Here is a 23668-nt window from a genome sequence, read left to right as displayed (position 1 = left end):
ATCTCATGCTCCATCTGTTCCTGTGCATCCATAGACACTCCTGGGGTCGCATCCATGTGCTCGCAGGCTCCTCATCACACGATGCAGGATGCTGGAGCCACGCACTGGGGCTTGGAAACCCCACTGTGATGATCAGGGGCTGGAAAACGCCTGTGCCTGAACCTTCCCTCCAAGCATCTGCCCCCGGGCACCTCTTACAAAGGATGCTCCATCCCCATTGACTGTCACAAGCAATCCTTTGCTGTGAGCGGCGGCATCGCTGCTTCTTCACGTGTTAAATAAACCTTTCCTAGCACTCAGCCCGGGGCTGTGGGTGTTGGCACCATGCCGGGGGGCAGGCGAGGCGCTGCCCCACTGCAGCTCCCCGTTAGCAGCCATTCCAAGGCACCTGCTATTGGAAATCCAACTTCCATGTCAGGTAGGGATGAGGAGCGGGTGCTTCTCCTCAGTCTAAGAGCAGGGTGTTCATGTGCCCCCACTGAGAGCAAAGCATCTCATCCACTCCCAGAGGGGTCATAGTGCCCATCTGCAAAAGGAGGGGAGAGCTCCCCTTTGGAAGAGCAGCTTGCCCCAGGCTTCATTGCCTCCCCCCCCCCATTCCCAAGCCAAACCCCACAGGAGAGGAAGAGAAAGAGATAAAATGACTGCTACTGCTAAACCCAGGACAACAGGTATGTGGGATATGAGCTCTTCCTGCCAGCCTGCTCCTGAAAACCCAGCTCAGTGCATGGAAGAGCTCTGGAGCAGGGGGAAGCGCACACAAGGGGGATGCTCAGGGCTGCTTCTGCACCACAGCAGTGTCAGTGCTGCAGGGAGGGGGCTGCACAGTGACAGAGGCACCGACCCCTGCTCAGATCCACCCCGTTTAGACAACGACAGCAGGAGGAGGTCAGCAGAGCTGCCCGAGAGCTGGGCTCCCTTTATTGCCTGTGCCTGGCTCCATACAGCCACCACCACACCCCCTTCCCAGCAAAGTGCAGCAACACCTTCCAAAACACAAAGCCCTTTCCTCCCCTCCAGCCGTAGGACAGGGAAACCCCCCCCACAGGCATGGCCAGAACTGCACTGGAACCAGGCTGCCCACCTCCCATCACCACCCTGCAGGGCAAAACCACCCCTGTGCTGGTGAAGTGACACGGAGGCCCTGCAAAGCACATTGCAGGTCTCCCCTCCACGAGCCGAGCTCAAAGGCCACTTCAGGTGCAAGGTACAGGTCCAGGCAGACAGAGCTCACCCCAGGTACTGTGCTTCAGCAAAGGACCCGGGTCACTGGGGCAGGAGTACCCGGGGCTGTGTCCTCCCTCCTCTGCATCCCCTGCAGGAGCTGAAAACACCCCAAGGAGCTGCAGCAGGAGGCAGAAAGGACACGAGACAGGCGAGAGGAACAGCTAGGTCAGTCAAACCGTGGTGGATCCATTGCTGTTTCTGCTGCACAGCTCACTGATGTCCCATTCAGTCCCATCCACTGATGGCTCCACAGAAAAGGGCAGGATGGGACAAGCTGCTCCTCACAGTCCTCAAGTTTATCAGAAAAGAGCACTTTGAGAGTGCTGCTTAAGCAGGCGTTACATTCCCTTGTGCCAGTGCCTGCTCAATGGAGACCTCCTCCTCCTCCTCTTCATCCCACTTCCCTGTGGTGCCTGGGCCATGCAGTTTGTCCTTCCAGCTCCATCCAGTCTCCTGAGGTGTGTCTGACACCGGTGCTTGCTTTAAAGACCAAGACCAGAGCTTGCAACTAAAACACTGTAAAAGACTTTAGCTTTAAAAGCAACTTCTGCACCAGGTCCAGACTCCAGGCCTGGCTCAGGATGAGTTTAGCTTCTGCCAAGCTGCCCCTCTGACGAACACCCCAGCACCAGAGTGGACTTGGATGGACAGCAAGACCAGCTTCAGGGCTTAAATACAAACACTGCCATCCTCTGTTTAGGCACAGGAGCCCAAAGCTTCAGTTCAGGGCTGAGGAACCGGGTGAGGAGGTGAGGTCTGGCCTCTGGGCAGCCACGTGTCACAGTGTCCCTGCTGCCCCATGGCAGTTGCCCAGCACAGCGCTGGCCACCGGCTCAGGAGGGGCTGTTATTATCCACCGCTGACAGGAGATGGACAGCCTGCGCCTTCTGTGCAGGGCTGAGGTGCTGAGCTACCTGGATGATGCAGTCCATGGTCACCTCGGGGTTGGTTTGGACCAAGCTGCAAGGCACACGGGAGAGGGAGGCTGAAGTCAGAACTGCTTCATCTCCACCACACGGTGTCCCCAGTGAGGGGGCATCACCGCCCCATCCCAGCTCCCGCGGCCGCTCACCTCCGGATGCGCTTGAGCACGTAGTCCCGCTTCAGGTACTTGATGTTCTCCCGGATGGCTGACTGCGAGCTTTCATCCTCTTGCATGTGCTTCTCCAGCCACTCCACCACCACCTGGTTGTTGTCCCAGAGGTAGCCCTGGGGAGAGCAGCACCGTGGTCCTGCTGCCTGCACAGCCTGAGCCCCATCCCCTTTCTGCTGGGATGCCCCATCACAAAACCAGGCAAGGGGGTTTTGCTTCTCAGGCCTGCACATGCAGCACAGCACGATCCCCGCTGCCTGGCATGTAAACACCCACCCTGGCACAGGGTGGAACGCAGCAATTCCCATCCCAGGACAGTGCCTGAGCGACAGGGAAGAAGGTGGCAGCCCCAGGGATGCCCCAGGAGGCTGGCGCTGGGGGTACCTTCTCAGCTCCTTCCGTCTCCATGAACCAGCGCCGCAGCATGGACTGGATGTGGATGTGGCTCAGCTCACTGTTTGCCTTCAGCACCTCGGCCTTCACCACCTCCTCCAGCAGCAGCCGGCGCAGGCGCCAGTAGAGGAAGGAGCGGGCGCTCTTCCACTCCAGGATGTCCTGAAGGAACAAGCGGGCAGAGCCTGGCTTTGTCTTTGCAGGAAGGAGAGGAGCTGCTGGGCTCCCTCACAGCTCAGGGCAGGAACACTGAAGCCCAGACCCCTAGGAAGGGACTTCATTGCCACCACAGCAACCCTTGCTGTCCCCAGCCCCATCCCGTGGTGCCCGGGCTCACCGTGATGACGCCTTTCTCCTGCATGCGGCCCGGGGTGTCGTGCAGGTCAGCGAAGTGCAGGGCCACCTGGTAGTACATGGGCAGCAGGAGCTCCTCCCGGGCCTTGAGCTGCTGCTCCAGCTCCTTGCGCTGCGCCTCGGACAGCTCGGGGGTCCCTGCAGGAGGTGCTGTGCTGAGCAAACCCCCTCCATCCCTGTGACAGGACCCACAGCGCGCCCTGGGGCTGCGCTCCCACATCAGCCACCCCCCCAGCATCACATCCCTTTGCTTTGGAACACCTACACCCCTGCTCTGCAGTGACTGTGTTCACCTCATTAGGCACTGACAGCATGGCCATTGCCATTCTTCATCTCAAAGCATGGGAGGGAAGTCCAGCACCACATACAGGTGCTCTAAAGCACCACCACATCCTCTTGGCAGGCTCCACCATCAGAAAAGCCATAAGGAATTTTCACAGAGGAACACTAAAGGCTTTCCAGATGGTGTTTGGGCCTCGTGTTTTATCTTCCTGTTACCAGTGCCTGCAAACTGAAGCACCCTTCCCTTACCCAGCTGCTCAGCCAGCTTGGCATAGACTGTGTCGATCCTCCTCATGGTCTTCACCAAATCTTTCTTCCTAAACTTAATCTCCACTGTTCCTCCAGGCTCCAAAATGCCTGCCCTGGAAGGAAAATGTGCTAAAGATCAGGGACTGCAGGGGAGAATAAACCCTGGGACAAGAGGTGCAGGCAGCAATCAGCAGGATCATGACTCTGCAGTCCCTGTGCATCAGCTCTCACTTCCCCACACCCAGACTGCAGAGGATGCAGCTGTGTTCTGGATGCTGACCTGCTCTCCTTGTCCGCATAGAGCTCCACGTACAGGGGGTTGATGGTGGAGTCGATGACCACCCAGGAGCCCCCCCGCAGCTCTGCATGCGGTGGGATGTAGACCAGGATGGGCTGCTTGAAGTCCCGCAGGCTATCGACAATAAAGGCACCGAACTTCAGCATTTGGTCGTACATATCTGAAAGCCAAAGGCATTCAGCTGGGTGCTCTGATGGCCATGGGTTCCCAAAGCCACCTTCTCCATTGAAGAGACCAAAGCAGCACCCCAAAACCAGCCCTGGGTCCTGTCAATGTCTCATTGCACCCCCAGCTCAAACCCACATCCTATTGTGGTGTAGGCATGGCACTGGTGGGCTGGGTCATCCCAAGACCCCATGGGGTGCAGGAGTGGCCACAGGACAGGGATGTGGGCACCCCAAGCTCAGGTACCTTTCATGCCGCTGGAGAAGCCTCTCCAGTTGGCAAAGATCATGAGCGGGAGATGCTCCCGGTTGAAGTCCCGAATAGCCTGGGCTGTTTTAAAAGCAGAGTCTGGGAACCAGACCTGCCCAGCCTGCTGGACTATCTGGAAGAGACAGAGCAGCAGCACTGAGACTGGCACCAGTGCTCCCCAGCGTGCGGCACTGGGGGGTCAGCAACACATGGTGTGAGAGCTGGAAGACAACAAACTGGGCTAGCAGCCTTCATTCCACCTGTGTTTAAGGAGCAGCCAAAGGAGCACAGTAAGCTCCAGCCCCCTCCCGGCTGCCATTCAGACACACTGAGGTCTCCCCACACACCTTTGCCTCCGAGTCCAGGTTGGCCGGGTCCGCAGGTATGGTCACCTCCACGGTGCGGGTCTCAACAGCGATGACACCCACAGGGAGGCCTCCCAGCCTGCAGCAGGGCAGGGTGCTCTCAGCAGAGGCCAGTTCCCCTCCGTGCTGCACCCCAGTTCCCCTCCATGCTGCACCCCAGCCCCACCAAAGAGGTGTTCCCACTCCATCATCCCAAAAGCAATGCCACAGCCAGCGCATAAGAGCACAGCCACACGCGCAGGCTCCCTGCCCCTGCTCCCACCAGTACCTTGCTCTGCCAACCACAACTGTTTGAGCCCACGGCCTCATGATCTCCATGAAGCTGCCCTGGTCGAAGAAGCCACTCTGCCAGGTCCCCTTGACTGCTGCAGAGCACAGGAAAAGGTGGAGTGGCACAAGGGTGAGCACTGAAGGGCTCCTTGTGCACCACAAAAAGCACCTCCTCTACCAGGAGCTGTGGTTGGCACCCACAAAGGTAGGTTTGGGAGCACTGCTGCAGAGGTCTCGGCTTGCTCTCGCTTACTTGGATGGGGTCTCCCTGCCAGCATCCACCTGGGATCATAAGGGACTTTGGAAGGGATAAAGTCGATTTCTCTTTCAACAGGGTCAGTTATGGCAATGATGGGCACTGGGCTCCGGTTGTCCTGCAAGGGAGAGCCCCAGAGGGCAGGTCAGCAGCCAGCTATGGGGTGACACCCCACGGCACCATCCTGCGGCACCCTCCTACCTTGGGCATGTACGAGAGCCACTGCAGGATGGTATAGACCCCCTCAAAGTCATCCGGGACGGTGACGTGGGAAACGCCGTTGTTGTGCATGATCTGCACCCCTCCCAGCTGGTTGTTGGAGGTGTAAACTTCACGGCCCAGCACCTAGTCAGGATTAGCACAGACACAGATCAGTCGCTGCTCACACAGGAGCTGCCCCCTCCTTGCTGTAAGCCAAACACCTGCACAGGCACATTCCCTCTGGGTTGAGGCTGAATTTCCACCTCTGTGTACCAGGCTGATCCTAAAGCAAATGGATCCTGCTTTGGATAAGTGCATTGGTTTAGCCAAGCAGGTTTGAAATCAGCTCAAACCAGTGTCATTCTGCCCAGAGGTGGGTCCTGCCCCTGGGGCCAGAGCCTGTGGCAGCTCCTCCCGGCAGGTCCTATGAGGTGACATGCAGGGACCCGTGGGACAGGGAAGGAGCCCATGAATGCAGTGTCTCGAGGGACAGTGCCAGGGGATGACACGTGGCCAGAGCACGGTACCTTATTGAGAGCAGTGACACCAGTGAGGATGATGTGGGAGTTCTCCACTTGAATGACGCGCTGGCCCAGCCTCACCAGGTACGCACCGATCCCGATGGCACGACAGGACACCTGGGTACACACACAAGGACATGGGAGGCTCCTGTCTCACATGGAGAAAGGGATGCAGCACAGCCTGGGAGCACCGGGAGAATGATGCTCTGCAGGGGTCTGCGCAGTCAGGTTGTGCCAGGTCACTTGTTGCATCCTATTATTCCCCTCAGGGTGACCTTAGAAACAAGTAGGAGATAGGGGAGGAGTGGAGACGGGCAGGGGGCCGTGGCCGTACCATGCTGATGGTCACTATTTCATCGTAAGCACGAGAAGACTCCCCAGCAATGGTACCAGCAGCTCTCAGGTTTTCCACCCCAAATCCATTTTCCTTCCCAATGATGTCCACGAGGACATACCTATGGGGAAAACAGCCACAGTGGTGTAGGTAGGACAGAGGAAAGAAGGGAAGCGCTCGCTTCCATGATGTGCCTGGCAGGATGCTGAGTCAGGATGTGGGAGCTGCATCCTGGCAGGGGTTTAGGGCATGGTTGGGATGCCCTATGGGATGAGGGCTCACCTGGACTCGCCCCCTTCCTCCACATGCTCACAGTGCACTGAGTTCATGGTGCTGACCCTCGTGTAGTCCTGGGGGGTCAGGTACAGGTACTTGAACCCCTGAAAACGAAGAGGAGGATGAGTTGTGCATGGAGGGCTTCACAATTGAGACGCTCATCGATCCCAGTTTTCTGTCCCAGTTCAGATGTGAGCAGGGAATGACCAGAGAAGCCCCCTGCTCTCTGTGGTGGCAGCAGGGGAGGTGCTCACACACCTTGTAGGGGTCCTCAGGGTCCACCCAGGCCACCTGGAACATGTGCTTGATCTCATCAGCGAAGCCAATGCGGGCGCCGCTGTTGGCAGCGATGTAGATGCGGGGGATGCCCTCGGCCCGCGCCAGCTCCGAGGCCCGCAGGAAGAGCAGGTCCTCCTCGGGCCCGAAGGAGCCGATCCTGTGTGTGATGTCGTTGCAGATGAGCACAATGTCCCGGCCCTTCGGATACTCGGGGGTCTTCAGCTTCATTTTGAAAGCCACCATCCCAACCTGTCCCAAAAGAGCACAAGGTCACAGGGCTCCTCCGGAGAACAGGGATCTACTAAACAGAGACAATGCTTGAGGAGCATCTCCCAGGCTTCAAACACCAGCCTTTCCCACCTCCTGCAGCACAGCTCACCACCGCCGCTTTCCTCAATCACCCCTCCCTACCTGATTCCCTCCAGGAGCCCTGTTCATCTGCACAAGCTGCCCCTGCGAGTCCAGCACCAGCTCGGTATAGGTCAGGATGTCCTTGCGGTACGGCTGTGAGGAGCCCCACAGCTTGAAGAGAGCCTGCTGAGACACAGCACACAGGATGAGCTGAAAGCAGAGGGCTGGGGCAGCCCTGAGGCTATCACTGAGCACAGACACACACTCCTGCAGCAGGCTGGGGGCAAAACCCTGTGTTAAGAGCCTCCACCCTGCTGCAGAGCTCCTTATGTGGGGCTTTCTGGTTAACATCCTTCAAGATGTTAAGCTTCCAAGAGCTAGGAATTGGTTTAGAAAAGCTTCATAGAACCAAAAGTGCTGAGGCTCGGGCTCTTCTTTTTGTCATCTACCAGCTCAGGGGAGGGGATTCTTCCCCGCAGACGGGAATATCCGGGCAGGGTGGGAATGAACAGCAAATACAATGCTTTGGAGCCCCTCTCCCAGCCACACTGACCTGCCTGAGCATCTCTGGGAAGTCATACACATAGGTGGTGCCCAAGGACTGCGCCTGGAACCGCTTGGCCTGGAGCAGGTCCTTGGTGACGTAGGCAGTGTTGATGAGCATCCCGTGCTGCTGCCCTTGCTTGTCCCCGTACGACTGAAACATGATCTGCAGAGAAGGGCAGAGCGTTGGCCACCAGCCCTTGGCATGCAGGCCAGGCCCCTCTGCAACACTAAGGTGTGCTGAGCTTTGCCTGGCCAAGATGCTCATGCCTGTGGCTCTACTTGACCAAGTAACATGATTTTCACCCTCGCCCTCTGCTATTAAGGGCACAGAGTGTGCTGCAAGCACCAGTAACACCCTAACGCTGTCCTCCCAGACCAAAAACTGCCCAACTACACACCAGCAATACCCCAAGGAGTCCGAATGGATGGAGCTCAGCACCATTTTGGAGCAAATGAATGCAGCACAAAGGGCAGGGAAACCAGGTCAGCACCGGGAATGCCACTGCATGGTCCCAGGGGCTCTGGGATACACCAGCATTGCAGGTGCATTGCAGCAACCACCCCAAAGCTTCTCTGCGCCAACAGCTGCTCAAAGCAGTCGTGGTTGGGCTGCTGGCACCTGTGGTCACTCACACTGCCAGTGGTGGGGTCCTTCACTTCCTTGTAGAGGCTGATGTCCAGGTAGTAGCCGGACTCATTGGTCAGGAAGAGGCGGATGGGGATGGCCTTGGCAGTGGGAGTCAGGCGGATGTTGATTTTCACCTCGGCCTGCAGCACCCGTAGCTTCCAGAGGCGGCTGCCATAGCGCATCACCACGGACCGCACCGACTCCTCGATCTGGGCATGGGATGGCACACAGGTGGGGATGGCACACAGGTGGGAATGGCACACAGGTGGGTCAAAGGCCCCAGCGACAACACTGTCCTAGAGTGCTCAATGCCAAGGCAGCCCCGTTGCATATCCACCTACAAAGTCATTTTGGATTTGCTTTGGGAAAGCCCCTTTCCCCTATCCCTGTGGTCTGGTGCTGCCATCCAGCCTCTCCACTGGGGAAATGGAAAAATGGTGTCCCAGATCCTCCTGAATGGACACAGCCCCAACTCCTTCAGACCATACACTCCCTGCGGGAAGAGTCTGCTGCTCACCCTCGTGCTCTCCAGCAAACCATCTGCTTGTTCAAGCCTCTACAAAAATCCCTGTTCATTGTGAAGTGTGAAATCTCAGCCCCTCTGCAGCAAACAGCCCACAGCAAAGGTCTGACACTGAAATTCAGCTGCAGGAGCCTTTGGGGTTGCCAAATCTATCTCTCATCTAGGATCTGATGGGCACTGACTGGATGGGATCAAGGACTGACAGCCAGTGTGGGGCATGGCTGCATGTCTGTGCAATGGTACCAAGCCTGAGGATGACAGTCTCCATCACACTCATCAGCAACACACTGACAAGCAGGAAGCAAAACACCAAGAAACCCACCTTGGAGGGGTCCATGATGACCGTGGGGACGAAGTTGAGGAAGATGTGGTTGCAATCAGTGCGAACAACGGTGTTGCTGAAGGCCACCTCCAGCTCATCCATCGCCTCCAGGAGCAGCCGCTCGCCCTCGTTCTGCAGGTACTCGAAGGAAGCCTCCTGCAGTGCACCGGGTGGCTCAGAGGTGGCCGGAGCACCCCTTGCACCCCACCTCTGCCCGCAGTGGGGGGGCTCAGCGTGGCCTTGCCTTGGTGATGAAGTCCGAGTGGCGCACGATGGCGCGGATGAAGAAGCGGTAGTCGGTGGCCTCGGTGCCTGCCTGCACCCTGGCAGCCCCCAGGTACAGATGCATCTTGTGGTTGGCGCAGGGGATGGCCGTCAGGTCGAAGTTGCGCATGCGGCTCAGCTCCAGCTGGAAGGCCAGTGCTGGCTCCAGGTGCCGGTAGATGCGGTCCTCTGCAAACTAGGGCAGCACAGAGGGGGTGAGTGAGGGGCTGGTCACCATCACCGGGGGGGTTCTGCTCCAACCACAGCTCCTACCTCATCCCTGGCTCTGAACGTGAAGAACTTGGGGAATTCTCTCTAGAGCAAAGGGGAGAGAGAACACCGTCAATACTTCTGGCACACAGAGGGTTTTTCTGATTTACAGTGGATTCATCAAAGAGAAAAGGCTTTGCAGGCTTCCTCCTGTACCAGAGGGAAAAGAACCGGAGTAATCCAAGCCTTTTAAAGGCACCTTAAAGCTGTGGAGCGGCCACCCAGGAGCTGCACATTACTAGCATAAAGGATAATACAGGAGATAAATCACTCATTAATGAACTGCCAGCTCCTGGTGCTCAGGAGGTACATCCATCACTCAGGCAGCAAGTTACTCATAGATGTCCTGAGGCACTTCAGGCAGGCAGAAGCCCAGTTTGTCTAAAGCCACTCTGCCTGCCTGCAGCTCAGTCTGCACTCACCTGCTGGGCAATGAGAAACGTGATTCTCCGGAGACCACAGTCAATGAGGAACTTTTTCTACATGGAAACAGCAGATTCCACCAGTCACAAAGAGCTTAGAAACATCTCCACTGAGGGAGCAAACAAAACCCAAGTGGCTGCCGTGGGGTGCAGGGTTTTGCAGGGTCTGTAAAAATGGGGTCCAGCCCCAGTGACAGACCTTGGACTGGGCAAAGGCCCTGAAGATGGGCACCAGCTTCTCATCTTCTGCATGGTCGGCCCAGCGGAGCGCGACGTTGAGGATATGGATTGGTTCCTCATGGATGTTCTGGGAACAAAACCAACCCCCTGGTCAACCGCAACCAGCAGCAGTGCCATCCCAGCACCACCTGAGAGGGATCAGAAACAGCATCGTGCCCACCTTGGCCTCCTCCTCCTCGTAGATGGTGGCTCGAGGCTCGTTGAAGAACGCATTCTCTGAAGGTGGGTTGGCAAAACAGGACATCACTTCATCGAAGTTCCTGCCCAAATGGCAGGGATTGGGTATCAAGTCAGCGTGTCATACCCACTCCTGCCTGAGGGAACAGCACTAGGAACAAGCCAGGATCACCAGCCCATGACAAAGCCACAGCTCATGAAACACAGCTGAGTGGTGCTGTGTTCATGTGGAGACATGCTTAATGTGTGCCAGGCAGCTTTCCTCAGGCTCCATGTGTCCTCAAAAGACACGTCATGTCCCCACCATGGTGCCTGTTGTACTGGAAGTACCCAGCCCCGACCTCTGGCTGCAGGAGGAACAGGAGCTGCTGCCAGCTTTGGCTCTTCCACCCCCTTGTGCTCCCCAATGACTGCATCAGCACCCAAAAGACACGTGTCTGACCAGCAAGGCATGACCCTGCACCGCACCTGGTGAAGTCCTCAAATCTGTCAAAGGCCACCATAGCTCCCAACCGCTGGCTCAGGGGAGAGAAGCCACTGTCCATGAAGAGCTCAGTGCTGTGCCGGGCCAGGTCAGGGTTGGATATGCTGATGGGGACAGACATCCTGCATGGGGGAACAAGGCAGCCATCAGCCACGGGTGGAGGCACCGCTCCTTGGTCCAAAAGGGACCACACAGGTTCCATAGAGGACCCTGACCCACAGAGGGCTCATCCTGCTCTACTGGTAAAGGGAGGGTGCAGCAGTTCCCTCGGAGGGTCCCCATGCTTTGCATGGAGGAGCTGATCCAAAGGCCCATACATGTTTGGGTGGGAGGAGGGCAGCATGAACTGGAACTCCACCAGGCAGCTGCCATCCGAGAGCTGCCGGTGCTGCAGGCTGTTCAGCTCATAGGCGAGGTACCCGCGTCGCACATAGACCTGGAGGGGGACAGCGGGAGCTACCAGTGTGCCCCTGCTCCCAGCACACACATCCATGTCCCCCCCAGAGCTTCCATACCTCTGTGCCCCCTCCCAGCCCTCACCTCCAGTGCTGCCATGCGCACCGCCTGGTTGGTGTGGTAGAAGAAGATGGGAAGGACATCGAAGATGGTGGTTTCCGAGAGGATCAGTTTCTGGGGGAAGAAAGGAAGATTTCAGGCAAGGATGAAATGGGAGCCCCTAGCTCCATCGCAGGATGGCAGAGACATGCTCCAGAGGGGTCCCTCAATATGGGGCTGTGCAGGACTGGCCATGGGACACCCAGTCCATCATGGGGACACTGCCAGACACAGACATACATCCACACATCGGTCCCCCACCAACCAGGGAGAAGAGCAGGGGATGGGGTCTGGTAGCAATGGATTGCACCCTCTCCTCTCCTCCACACAGGCACCGACACTGCAGCAAGGCTTTGATTGCTTTTGGGGCTATTTCTAAGGCTAAATGCCTTGCAGCCTCATAAAGCCACCTAAATTCCAACTGTGGGGGAAAAAAAAGCACAATTCCCAACCTTCAGGTTTTCAGGGGAGAACTCGTGTCTGTACATGTCGATCGAGGAGAGGAAGATGGATTCCACCTGGTTGTGCCGCAGCTCGTAGGAAGGCAGGTGAGAGGCAATGAGCACCTGCAAGGGGAGAGGTTGCTGCGAGCACAGGGCATGGGGACAGGGATGGGGACAGGAGGACAAGGTGCTCACTGACCTGCCGGGCTCTCAGGGCCACTTTGGAGTGCTCGGTCTTGCTGAGCTGCGTCAGCTCGTTGAGGATGGCCGTCAGCTCATCTGTCAGCGTGGGGTCACGGCCACAGAGCTGGTCCTGCAATGCACACAGCACCATGGCTTGGCTCAGGCCCCTCACTGCAGGATGGCTTCCTCCCCAGCACCTTGGGGACAAGATCTAAGGAGCTAAAATGGACCAGTGCTGCTCTTTGACCCAAGTGGGGAGATAAAGTCCAACACTAACAAGGCAGACACGAATGCAATCCCTATACCCTGGGCATTAAACAGAGGAGCAGGAAAGCAGCTTTCCAGGTGTCCATACACTTTCAAGGGGAAAGCCCAAGGCTGTGAGAGCCATGTCCCATCTGCAGTGATACAGAGGCTTGACTTGGCTCACAGCCTTTTCCCCACCACCAGCCTTTCCCTCTGGTGCCTTTGGGCAGGGGCTGTACTCACAATTAACATGGTCACCAGCAGGTTCTTCTTTGCCACCTGGGCATGAGAGAAGATGCTCTCCAGCACCGGGGTCATGTCAGGTTTGCACTGCTCCCGCAGGCTGATGACACACTTGTCATAGTGAGCTGTGGGACAGAGCACACTGTGAGCCCTGCAGACCCCCAGAGACACCCCCCCCCCCCAGACCCCCCTCAGCCCCTCACCATGCTGGAACTGTGTCTCCACTTGCAGGTAGCGTCTTAGCAGGTCCAGCACCACTGCCTTCATGTAGCCCGGGATGCCACTGCGGTACCTGGGGAGCAGAGAGCCCAGTGTGCTGCGAGGTGGTGGCAGTGCTGGGGACACCAGGGGGGTCACAGACAGGACGGGACTCACCTCTGCACCAGCTGCACCAAGCTCTGTGTGTTCATGAAGAAGACCTCCCGTTCAGCCTTCCTCTGCAGTGTGGCCGCATGGGTGTCCAGAACACTGGCGATCTGCAGGGAGAGGGCACAGGGTGAGTACAGCTCAGGGGACTTTTGACAATGGATGTAGTGACAGGACAAGAGGCATGGCTTTAACCTGCCAGAGGGAAGACTGAGCTGAGCTCTTAGGCAGAAGCTCTTCCCTGTGAGGGTGCTGAGGCGCTGGCACAGGGTGCCCAGAGAAGCTGTGGCTGCCCCATCCCTGGCAGTGCTCAAGGCCAGGTTGGACACAGGGGCTTGGAGCAAGCTGCTCCAGTGGAAGGGGTCCCTGCCCACGGCAGGGGTTGGAGCTGGATGAGCGTTAAGTTCCCTTCCAACCCAAACCAGGCTGGGGTTCTGTGGTTTATAACATCTTTTGGCAGGACAATATCTGGCAGAAACTCACAATAAAAAGGAAGCAAAGGCTATGCCAGGGGTGCAGCCCCGTGGCTCTCACCTGCTGGCTGGGAAAGCGGCAGAGCACGGAGGTGATGTTGCTGGCGTACTGCGCCATCACCTTCCGGATCGACTTCTCCACGGACAGCGGGATCCTGCCTGAAATGCTTGTCATGATCTCCTGCAGCTCCAAGAGGGGCAGGGATGGGTCCCGCAGGGTCTTCATCAGCTGGGCCACCCATTCCTTCACCTGCGAGGAGCAGAAGCTGCTGATGCCCACACACCCGCCTTGCCATCACGGCAAAGAGGAGGCAGCGGGGCAGGACACCAACCACCTCTGCCCCATACCCACCTTGGCACTGAAGTAGGGCTCTGGGAGACAGTACCCGTTCATGACATTGGTGAGATTCTCCAGCACGTTGCGGAGAACGTGGTGCTGCTTCTCCCCAGTGATGGGGAGGGTCTGCTGAGGTGGGAGCCCCCCCGTGAACGGCTGAGCCTGTAGAGAGCAGAGAGGTGGGATGGGCAATGTCCTTGCTGACATGGGACAGAGCCCCCCAAGAGCTGCAGCTGCTCCAGAGAAACCAGCACAACCCCTCCAGTGTCTGCTTTTGGTTAGATAAAAGAGAAGCACAAAACATGCAGCTTCATGTCTCTGCCTGCTCCCCTTCATGAAAACAATGCAGAAAAACTGGAAATGTAGACAGAGCACTAAAACCTGTGTATGAGCTTCTGTACACTAAGTAAGGACACATGTGATACTTATGCAGAGCAACACCACTGCATGCAGAGCAGCCACTTGAGCCCCAGTGCAACCAGCTGGAGGATGCAACAAGTGGCACTTTGTGCCAGCATGGGGACACAACGCTGCTGATGCCCCAGCCACTGAATGTCCACTTGGAGGGGACAGCAGCACAGCTGACCCCAGGCAGACTCACAGGCTTCACTTTGGTGGGATCATCCAGCTCGAGCCGGGCTATGACACAGCCCGCCTCCAACAGAGCACCCGGCCGCTTGATGTAGTGCACCCGCCCGGACTCCTCCACGGTCAGCGTCATGATGATCTTCATCACCTGGGTGAGGATGGGTGACGTGGTCACCGGGTGAGCAGCACCCACCTGCTTCAGAGCTCCTCAAGCATCGTGGCAGCATATCATCTTTGCTGTCCACCAGCACTGCAGGGACAGAGCTCACTTCAATCTCTGCAAACACGTTCCCCTCATCCACATGGCCACCGTCATCCACGGTGTACTGCAGCAGCTTCCCTGCCGAGGGCGAGCGCAGCACCGTTGGGTCCTTCTCCTTCTCGAAGTCACACGTCTTGTTGCCGATGGTGAGCCGGTATCTGAAGGAGAGGGGAAGGTCTCACCCCCCAGCTCCTGGTCAGGGATGGAGGCTGCTGGGGGCCCAGTGGGGAGGTACCTGTCGATCTCCTCCTTCATGTAGGTGGTGTAGCTGTTGCCATCATAGGAGAGCAGCAGCCCGCCGTCATTGAGCCGGTGCACGTCGATCTCTATGGAGGTGCGGTTCATGATGATGACGTACGTCGTCAGGGACTGACGGGCAACCTGCAGGCAATGGCGAGGGAGAACATGCAGTGCAGCCCCCAAGACACGTGCAAAGGGCATCTGGAAATGGCAGAGGGTAAGGAGCATCTCCCCATGCTTGCTACAAGGGGCTGCGCAGGAGCAGCCTGCTGCCACGGGATGGGGCTGTGCCACCAGGGCAGGCGGCAACAACCTCAGGCTGCACCAAAGAACTGCTTCAAATCACAGCCTGGAGCTGGTTTAACTCATGGCTCCCCAGCTGCTTTCCTTTTAAATAGGGTTCTTTCACCTAAAGTTCAACTAATAGGGTTTATAAGCAAGAAGAGACAGTCCTTTACTAAACTCATGAAAACATCTATTTAAAATGAGGTTATTAACTTCATTTTTTACGTTGCATATTTTTAAAGGACAACCTCACATTGATTACATCTTTCTCCTTCAGGACAGGAGCCCACATCCCTGTCCCAAAGTGCTGGGGCTGCTTTGAGGGGAGCACAGCCCCATCCTCACCTGGAGAACGTACTTCACACCCTCATAGATGAGCTCCACGTCAACCATGTTCAGCAGGGAGGCTGCTGGCAGGACCTGCCCCCTGGAACACAAGAGACGGGTCAGGCACCACAAGTGCCGCCTGCCCCGCACCGAGCCAAGTGTGCGAGGTGTCAGCATCACTGCTGGCCTCGGGCCATGCCGGAGGGTGCCAAGGTGACCGCAGGGAACAAGCATCTGCTTTACAGGACCCACATGAGCACCTCACAAAAATGCAGCTGGAGGCAGGCCAGAAAGTGGCACAACGCTGAGATAAGGGCATGGGGGAGAGCCCCGGCTGTCCTCCAGGGCTGGGGGAATAACCTTGACATTCAAGAGAGGGAAAAAAAGGCAGGCAGTGTTCAGCCAAGCTGCTTTCCCTTGAAAGCTGTTTTCCCAACCATGGGAAACATCCCCCCCTTTCCAGATAAAGCAATAGCAGAGAGGCTGGAGCTCTAAGTCACAGCAGATACCCATTTCCTGACCGTTGCCTCCAGATATGCAGAGCTTTAGCAGCAGAACTGGGAAAGATGGCTCAGGGAGAGCAGCTCCTGGGCCTCCAGGCTTGCACAAGCCACCCTTTAGACATGCATTCACCGTGCCCACTGTGCTCATGTTACAGCTAAGTCCCCACCAGACAGCCCCCGCTCTGTACCTCTCTAACGTGTGTAGGAAGTCGGTCATGCACGTCCTGAAGGCAGCATCAGCAACGTTCAGGGCACCACAGACGACACCCAGCATCGTGTCCGGCTTCTCTGCCTGGGAGGAGGAAGGAGAACAGTGCTTGGGTCTCCCACCAGAAGGGAAGTGGCAGCCCCCAGGGGCCATTCTCCCCTACCTGCACTTTCTCAGCGATGAGATGGTCCAGCCAGCCCGTGTCTATTGCATTGCTCTGGAAGCTCTCCGTCTCCAGCAGTTTAATCAGATACTCCACCGTGGTCCGGAAATCCCCACGGATAGACAGCTCCTTCAGGGCGACCACCATGTTCCTGTAGGGAGCAAACCCCTCCATTAATGACTGATGGGGTGGTGCTTGGCTTTCAGCTGAGGAAAGCAGGGAACCACAGGGACTTGAAACACTTAAATACCCCAGACACACTCATTACATGGTCACCCAGTTACTGACTGAACACTGCTGCTCACTAAGCACATACTTAGATCACCAAAACGTGTCTTTAAGGAGCAGGTTGATGTGCTGGGGCCACAGCACCACCATAGCCTGAAAACTGTGGTTTTGGACAGAGGCTCTGCAGCACAAACAGAGCTCAGCGCAGTGGCACCGTTCTGGGCCTCTCAGATAAAAGCCCCTTGTCCTGGCTCACGCACTGATCACGAATCTTCCCAAGGACACCCCATCTCCACCCTGCCCCGGCACACTCACGAGATGGCCTCTTCCCGGTTCTCTCCCCATGAGAAGCAGTGCCCAAACTGGGAATCAGCGAATTCATGCAGCCCCCCTGCTGCTGCCACGCTGAAGTATCCCCAGACGTTCTTACTGCTGCGGAAGTTCAGCTCCTGCACTGTCCCCGAGCTGGGCTTGAAACCCTGGGTGAAGACAGAGCAGAAACCCCCATGCCATTTATCCCCAGTCCCATGGGTTTAGTGCCCATGAACATTGTCCCGCTGGGGAAATCCATGCCCAGGTCACCCCACAAGAAGCAGGGTCCCCCCACCCGGTGCACAAGAGCCCATCCCCTGGCTCACCTCCTCAGGGTTCTCACTGGTGATCCGGGCAGCAATGACGTGGCCCCTGGGCACGGGGGTGTTGGTGGGGCTGCGGAAGGTGATGGATGTATCGCCCCAGGGGCTCTCCCCATACAGCACCCGGATGTCCTTTATCCTGTGCAAGGGGATGCCCATTGCGATCTGGACAAGAAACAAGGGCCTGAGCTGTCAGAACAAGACTTCCCTCTGCCAGGCACTCCTCCCTGGATTACAAGACTGCTTCACCTAAAGTCCCCGGCGTGAGCGGGGTGCGCTCAGGTACCTGCAGCTGGGCAGCAGGGAGGTTCACATCCGCAATCATCTCGGTGCAAGGATGCTCCACCTGCAGGCGCGGGTTCAGCTCGAGGAAGTGGAAGCTCCCATCTTCACTGTAGAGGTACTCGACGGTGCCGGCGCTCACGTAACCCACCCGCTGCGCCAGGCTGACCGCACACTGCGGGAGAGGGCAATGACCCTGTGCCCCCTGCACCAGAATGGGGCTGTCCTGAGCAAGCAGCCGTGTCCTTGCAGGGACAAGCAGGGCCTGATGCTCTCCGCTGCCCTAAGACCCACCTGCTCCATCACCTCGATGACGGAGGGTGCTGCGATGCTGACGGGCGCTTCCTCAATGATCTTCTGGTGCCGGCGCTGGATGGAGCAGTCTCGGCCGAAGAGGGAGATGGCGTGGCCGTACTCATCAGCCAGCACCTGCACCTCCAGGTGCCGTGCGTGCTGTGCCAGCTTCATCAGGAAGATGGGGGAGCCGGGGGCCTCCGCCTGCACCTGCGTTGGGAGAGGGTCATGCTCTGACATCACTGCCCAAAATTCATCCCAGGATGGAGACAGGTCTTGGGTGAGCCCGGGCTGGGAGCAGGACCCTGCTGCATGCCCCAGCATGGGGTGGGCATGGGAATGGGTGGTCTGGGCATCTCTTACCTGTCGGAAGCAGGTGCCAAATTCTTCCACTGCTTCCACTTTCCGGATGCCTTTGCCCCCACCGCCTTCTGCTGCCTTGATCATCAGTGGGTAGCCGATCCTCTTGGCCACCTAAGGCAGGTCCAGTATGGGGGTGACTGAAGTGTTTTGGATCCCAACAGTCCACCCTGCCCCATGCAGCCCCCCAAGCAGGATTGCCCTGAGTCACATCCATGCAGAGGGACAAACTGCTGCTGAAACAGCCTTGCATCACTGTCATGTGTGCTTGGAGGCCAAGAGGGCCAGGGCATGCAGGCTGCAAGGAGGAATAGTAGTGGATAAGAGGCAAACAGCTTCCCACGAGCTTTACCTCCACGCCTTCCTCCACGTCCTTTATGCAGGCCTGGTCATAGGTCTCGAGGGGGATGCTGATCATCTGCTGATGCTTCTGGCCCTCCTCTGACTGCTGGGCCAGCAGACCTGCGGGCACAGTCAGGGCTATGGTTACTGCGAGGGTGGCATGGCTGTGGGGGCATGCTGGCTGTGCCCTGCAGCCAGGGACCATGTGCTGGCACATGCCATTTCCCTTGTTTCCATGCACCCCACTTCCAAAAAATCCTTTTCCCAAGACAGAAACTGCTTGGCTGCAGGGGGGTCCCCAATATCTGCAGCTACTCTGCCAGGCCAGGGACCCCAGCCCCAGTGCTCGCTTTGGGGGAGCAGGAGAGGCCGGGAGGAGAGAGATGGGGGGGCTGGGAAGGGGGAGGCACTTACCACTCCCGCTCCAAGGCAGCGTGGGGATCCGGAGCGTCTGAGCCACGATGGTGGAAGCGACTTTATCCCCCAGTGCCCACATGGCTTCGCTGGGCGGACCTTCAAACAGGGGGGGAAGGGGTGAAAGCTGGGCCAGCCCCACCAGCGAGCCTGGCCCCATCGAGTGGATGCTGCAGAAAGCTGCTCCCCTCTAACGAGCACCATCAGCCCTCCTGCAAAGAGTGGGGGTGTGGGGAAACCCCCAGAACTGCTGGAGCTTGACCCTTCTCTAGGCTGTCCCCTGGCTGGGAAGCCCATGAGGTCTGCTCCCACCCAACATCCCTCTGTGAATGCTGTATCAGCATGAGGATTACAGGGAAAACCCAGGAAACAGTGGGATTCCTGGGACAGCTCCAGGAAACTGGGCTGGGGATTGCCATGGCAGACACATGAAGCAGGGAGTGATCATGCGTGCACACACCAGCCCAATGCCCACTGCTCCCTTGGCACAGGAGAGGCAGTGAGACCTTACCTAGGAAAGCTATCCCGTTTTTCTGCAGCAGCTCTGGCAGCTTGGGGTTCTCCGAGGCATGACCCCAGCCAGCCCACACTGCCTGGCACAAGACAAGGAGCAGTTGAGCTGTTACCTCTTGCCTGGCATCTTCCCATTGTCCCCAGCACCATGCCTAGCTCCTCCACACAGAGGAACATCACCCTGTTTCCAGGTGCCCCTTCTGCCCTCATAGCTTCCTTCAGCAAAGAGGTGGGAGGCCCAGGAGCTGCTCTTACCTGGACTGGGATCCGTTTGGAAATGTCCACGATCAGCTCCACGTTGGCATAGTTGTTGTTGTTGGTGCCCCCGGGGACAGGCACGTAGTGATCTGCCATTTTGATGTACTCTGCAAGGCGGCACATGGCAATAGTTGGAGACAGTCCTTCAAGCATCCCCCCACTCACATGCTGCCCCTTGGACCCGCTCCCCAGATCCTCCACCCCACAGAGGCTGGAGAGGGTGCAGGAATTACTCACTCCTCAATCCAGCTGCACAGGAGGCCCCCACATCCCAGGCAGCAGTGCAGGGGGATGCAAGAGCTGCCCCAGCTCAGCAGCATGGCAGGGAGCTCGCTTTTAGGCATTACCTGCATTAGCCTTGAGGTCCTCGGGGGTGACCATGACCACGAACCGAATGGCACGCTCATTCCGGAACATCTCGTAGGCCCACCGGCGGATGGAGCGCATGCACTTCACAGCGGCGATGCCGTTGTTGGCGATGAGGACCTGGAGGGGGGACAAGGACGTGAGGTGTGAGGCTGAAACCTCTCCTCGCTGCTCAGTGCCCCAGGCAAAGGTGTGCAGGGAAAGACCTTCTCAATGACACGGCTGCCACCGAAGCGGGTGACGAACTCTGCCTGCGAGGCGACGGTGAAGTCCCGCTGCAGATCCATCTTCTTGTGCTCACAGCCTTTCTTTGCCAGGTGCGAGCCGGACATGCTAGGCCTGCAGTGGGACAGGAGGGACGTCAGCGAGCCCACAGCCACAGGAGGAAACCCTCACTGGGTACAGTGTGTGCTGGTGCTGGCTTTCCCAGGGCTGGGATCTGCAGAGAGCGGGGCAGCAGCAGGCACTGGAGACCAGACTGTGCCCCTCCGCTGCTCCCGAGGAACCCCATAAAACCCTTCACCCTGCTGACACATGCGGGAACACCGGGATTCGCCTTCCTCACCACCAGCTCCCTGTTGTGCACCTCCAAGGACATTTACCACCCACTACAGCGCCTCAGAGGGAAACTGGTGCTGGCCGAGTTATACAGGGCAAGAAACCTGGGGTGGGCAGAGTGTGTCTTGCAATTAAAACATCACCCATCTGCTGCTGGAAACACACCGGAGCAGGGAGACTGCCCGGGGACAGAGCACAGACCCTCCCTCCCACTGCCAGGGTGCTGCATGCACAAACACCCCTTTACAGCAGCCAAGCTCTGCTGCAACCCTGCTCCCCAGCTCCCTATGCACACCAAACCCCACTGCAGGGCTGTATCTGTCCCCCACGTCCCCAGAGGACATCCGGAGAGCCCAGTGGGGTGAGCAGCAGGAAACACAACAGGTACGTGGGATGACACGGAACATCCACGCAAGGCAAACCAGGTTCGCTGCCTCCAAACCCCATGGGGCGAGCAGCAGGTCTCCAAGGCGTGCAGCCGGAGGTGTCCCTATGAGCTGCGTTAAGGTCACCAAAGGGGGAGCAGGACCCCTTGGGAAGAGCCCAATGCACAGCTCCCCGCAGCTGCCTCTGGAATGTGCTCTCCCACAGCCCGCAGCCACAGCTCCCTGCTGGACCAGACGCCACCCAGCTCCATAACCCCCAACCTCCTTCCCACACTCACCCCAGCCATGTTTTCCCACTGAGGGCATTCCCATGCCCTCCAGGGCTGTCCCTTGTCCCGCAGCCCACGGTGCATCCCCTCGGCAGGGCTGCAGCGCTATAAGGCAGCCCTCGCACCTCCCACCTCCTGGCACGGCGGGGGCAGGAGGGTCCGGGCTGGCAGCCTCCCCAGCAGCCGGGCATGTGCTTCCCTCGGCCCCGCTGTGTTTGGAACAGCTTTCTATTTTAATTAACAGCTCCACATCCCCCCCCCTTCCTCGCCCAGCCCGGTTTGGGGCTGTTGGTTGCCAGCCCATGGCTGAGCTGGGAAGAAGCAAAGGCAGCAGGGCCAGGGCTCCCCTGACCGAGAGGTGGTCACACGAGCAGCGCTTTGTGCAGCTTGGTCTTAAGGGGAAATGCATTGGAACCTCTGGGATGTTGGGAAACGTCCCCGTCTCTGCACCCAGGGGATTTTCCAAGTAGCTGGAACGCTGCATTGAGCAGGGAAGGGTTTATCACAGCAGAGATACCCCAACAGCAGCGCTCTGATGGAACCCCCCAAAACCTCAGCTAGGCACGTAGACGCTGTCATGTTTTGGAGCACACATAGAATCATAGAATAGTTAGGGTTGGAAAGGACCTTAAGATCATCAAGTTCCAACCTTTTCACTGCGAGCAGAGCAGCAGTGCGTTGTTTCCAGTACTTGCAATGGCTGGGAGCTCTGCTTGTGTGGGAAGCCACCCCCAGAGCAAACCTCACCCTCTTTTCATCAGCTCATCACAAGAGCACCCAAGAGCTACCTTTCTGCCTTGAGTCATTCACCTGCAATGCTTGTAAGGGCAGGAGCGGCAGAGGAGCACCCCATGTACCCCACTCCTCATGGGATGCTGTGCTTCCCCATGCACAATGTGTTAGCATCCTCCCTTGGAGCACAAGCAAAGCGAAGCTGGCAGCAGGACCGGGACCTTGTGGGATTCATCCCTGAGGATGCAGGATAACACTGCCATGCAGAAGTGCACACACGCAGGTGCAAAAGGCTCAGCTCACAGGTGTACATACACCCCATGGCACGTCCCAGCAATGCTCATGCACAAACCTGGCACCTGAAGGATGGTGAACGCATGGAAACCCCAGCAGTGCCCACTGCTGCCCTTCCACATGCCGCACCCAACCCCAATCCTGCCTTGCCATGCAAGAAAACCCCTGCTCGCTGATGGACACCCATCCTGTGCCAACCGGTGCCGCAGGCGGTGAAGCACCACAGCCTCTCCCAGCACTGGGTACGGCACAGAGGCAAGGGGAAGCAGTGAAACGAGGGGAAGGTGTGTGAAAGCAGGAGTCATTCAGCGCTTCAGCCACAGTGCTGGGGAAGCAGCACTTGAAGGAGCACCATGCACACCGAAAGCACTTTCTAGTGTGTTCTTTGACACCCAAACCCCACTCTAACGGAGCAGCCTTTGCCCCAAGCCTTGCCACACTCATGCACGTGGTGCTGCTGTCACACAAAGCGCTGGGCCGTGCCTGCTCATCATGCGATGCTGCCATCAGCCTCGTCATGGTTCTTCGTGCAGCATCAATAGGAGCAGGGTAAGAGCATCAGTGTGGGGCTCCGGAGCCCAACCACGCACCTCCAGGTCAGCAACAGGGGCCCTGACACACGCACCCACAACGCATCTGCCCACCCCAACATGGCGCCGTACCTCATGCCCTCCGCCTCCAGGAGGGTAGCGATGGCGGCGGGCTCGGTGCCCCCGGCCCCGGCCAGGCTGCTGTGCCTCCTGCCCAGGCGGACGGCCGCGGCCCGCAGCTCGTCATCGGAGCTGCTGTCCTCGAAGGAGCCCAGAACGAACTTGGCCATGGCGGGCCGGCGCAGTGCCGCGGGGTTGTACACGGCGATGTGCTCCTGCTGCCCCCCCCCCACCGCGTTGGGGGCCGGGGGGCTCGGCCCGGCCGGAGGCTTGGCGCTGGTGGGAGCCGCCGGGGGCTGCTCCGGCCTCTCCTCCTCCTCCTCCTCCTCCTCGGGACGAGCGCTGGACATCCTGGTCAAGATGAGGCGTGCGCACAGCAGCAGGAGCAGGGCCGCCAGCAGCATTCACCTGCACTGCGGAGGACCCCCCGTCATGGCGCCCGCAGAGCCCCCCCCGGCCGCCATTGCTCCCCGCAGCGCTGCCCAGGCCCCGCCGGAGCTATTTTTACTCCCTGGACGAGGGAGCCATGGGGGGGGGGCTTGGCACTGCTCTGCCTTCACACAGCATGAAGGGGGTGGAATGGCCCCCAGCTCCCCACAGCACCCTAAGGAGGGCAGTGAGGCCGC

The 23668-nt window shown here is 58.3% G+C and overlaps 1 protein-coding gene across 1 annotated transcript; it reads right to left on the bottom strand.

Annotated features, from left to right (window-relative positions):
• Positions 1–1622: 1622 nt before the first annotated feature.
• Positions 1623–23446, bottom strand: ACACB (acetyl-CoA carboxylase beta). Its single transcript, XM_061374675.1, has 52 exons — positions 23055–23446; positions 20360–20492; positions 20135–20273; positions 19785–19894; positions 19528–19609; positions 19017–19115; positions 18613–18722; positions 18264–18374; positions 17901–18110; positions 17611–17781; positions 17328–17489; positions 17005–17168; positions 16462–16612; positions 16279–16382; positions 15606–15687; positions 14971–15116; positions 14743–14893; positions 14487–14621; positions 13901–14047; positions 13610–13798; positions 13085–13185; positions 12913–13001; positions 12710–12834; positions 12237–12350; positions 12047–12160; positions 11580–11669; positions 11357–11475; positions 11024–11161; positions 10539–10638; positions 10338–10445; positions 10139–10195; positions 9720–9761; positions 9427–9642; positions 9183–9338; positions 8343–8546; positions 7717–7872; positions 7224–7346; positions 6792–7061; positions 6540–6637; positions 6258–6378; positions 5930–6040; positions 5403–5546; positions 5199–5319; positions 4944–5040; positions 4658–4754; positions 4308–4443; positions 3879–4056; positions 3599–3711; positions 3051–3205; positions 2705–2875; positions 2300–2436; positions 1623–2187 (listed from the first exon to the last, which is right to left on the bottom strand). Exons 1-52 carry the CDS (start codon positions 23444–23446, stop codon positions 2061–2063), a joined length of 7116 nt encoding a protein of 2371 aa, XP_061230659.1. The 3' UTR covers positions 1623–2060.
• Between the last annotated feature and the right edge of the window lie 222 nt (positions 23447–23668).

This window comes from Neopsephotus bourkii, unplaced genomic scaffold (genome assembly GCF_033783945.1).
Source record: "Neopsephotus bourkii isolate Nb327-2 ecotype Australia unplaced genomic scaffold, CSIRO-AGI_Nbou_v1 NB_1652, whole genome shotgun sequence".
In the NCBI taxonomy this organism is placed as follows: domain Eukaryota; kingdom Metazoa; phylum Chordata; class Aves; order Psittaciformes; family Psittacidae; genus Neopsephotus; species Neopsephotus bourkii.
Note: the sequence above shows the minus strand (reverse complement) of the source record. Positions and strands in the feature narration are given on the sequence as shown.

Coding starts and splice junctions, on each gene's coding strand:
- ACACB (XM_061374675.1), bottom strand. CDS start 23,446: ATGCTGCTGGCGGCCCTGCTCCTGCTGCTGTGCGCACGCCTCATCTTG. Junction 18,111..18,263: donor TTGGCACCTGCTTCCGACAG/GTAAGAGATGCC, acceptor CTCCCAACGCAG/GTGCAGGCGGAGGCCCCCGG. Junction 5,320..5,402: donor GGCTCTCGTACATGCCCAAG/GTAGGAGGGTGC, acceptor TCTCCCTTGCAG/GACAACCGGAGCCCAGTGCC.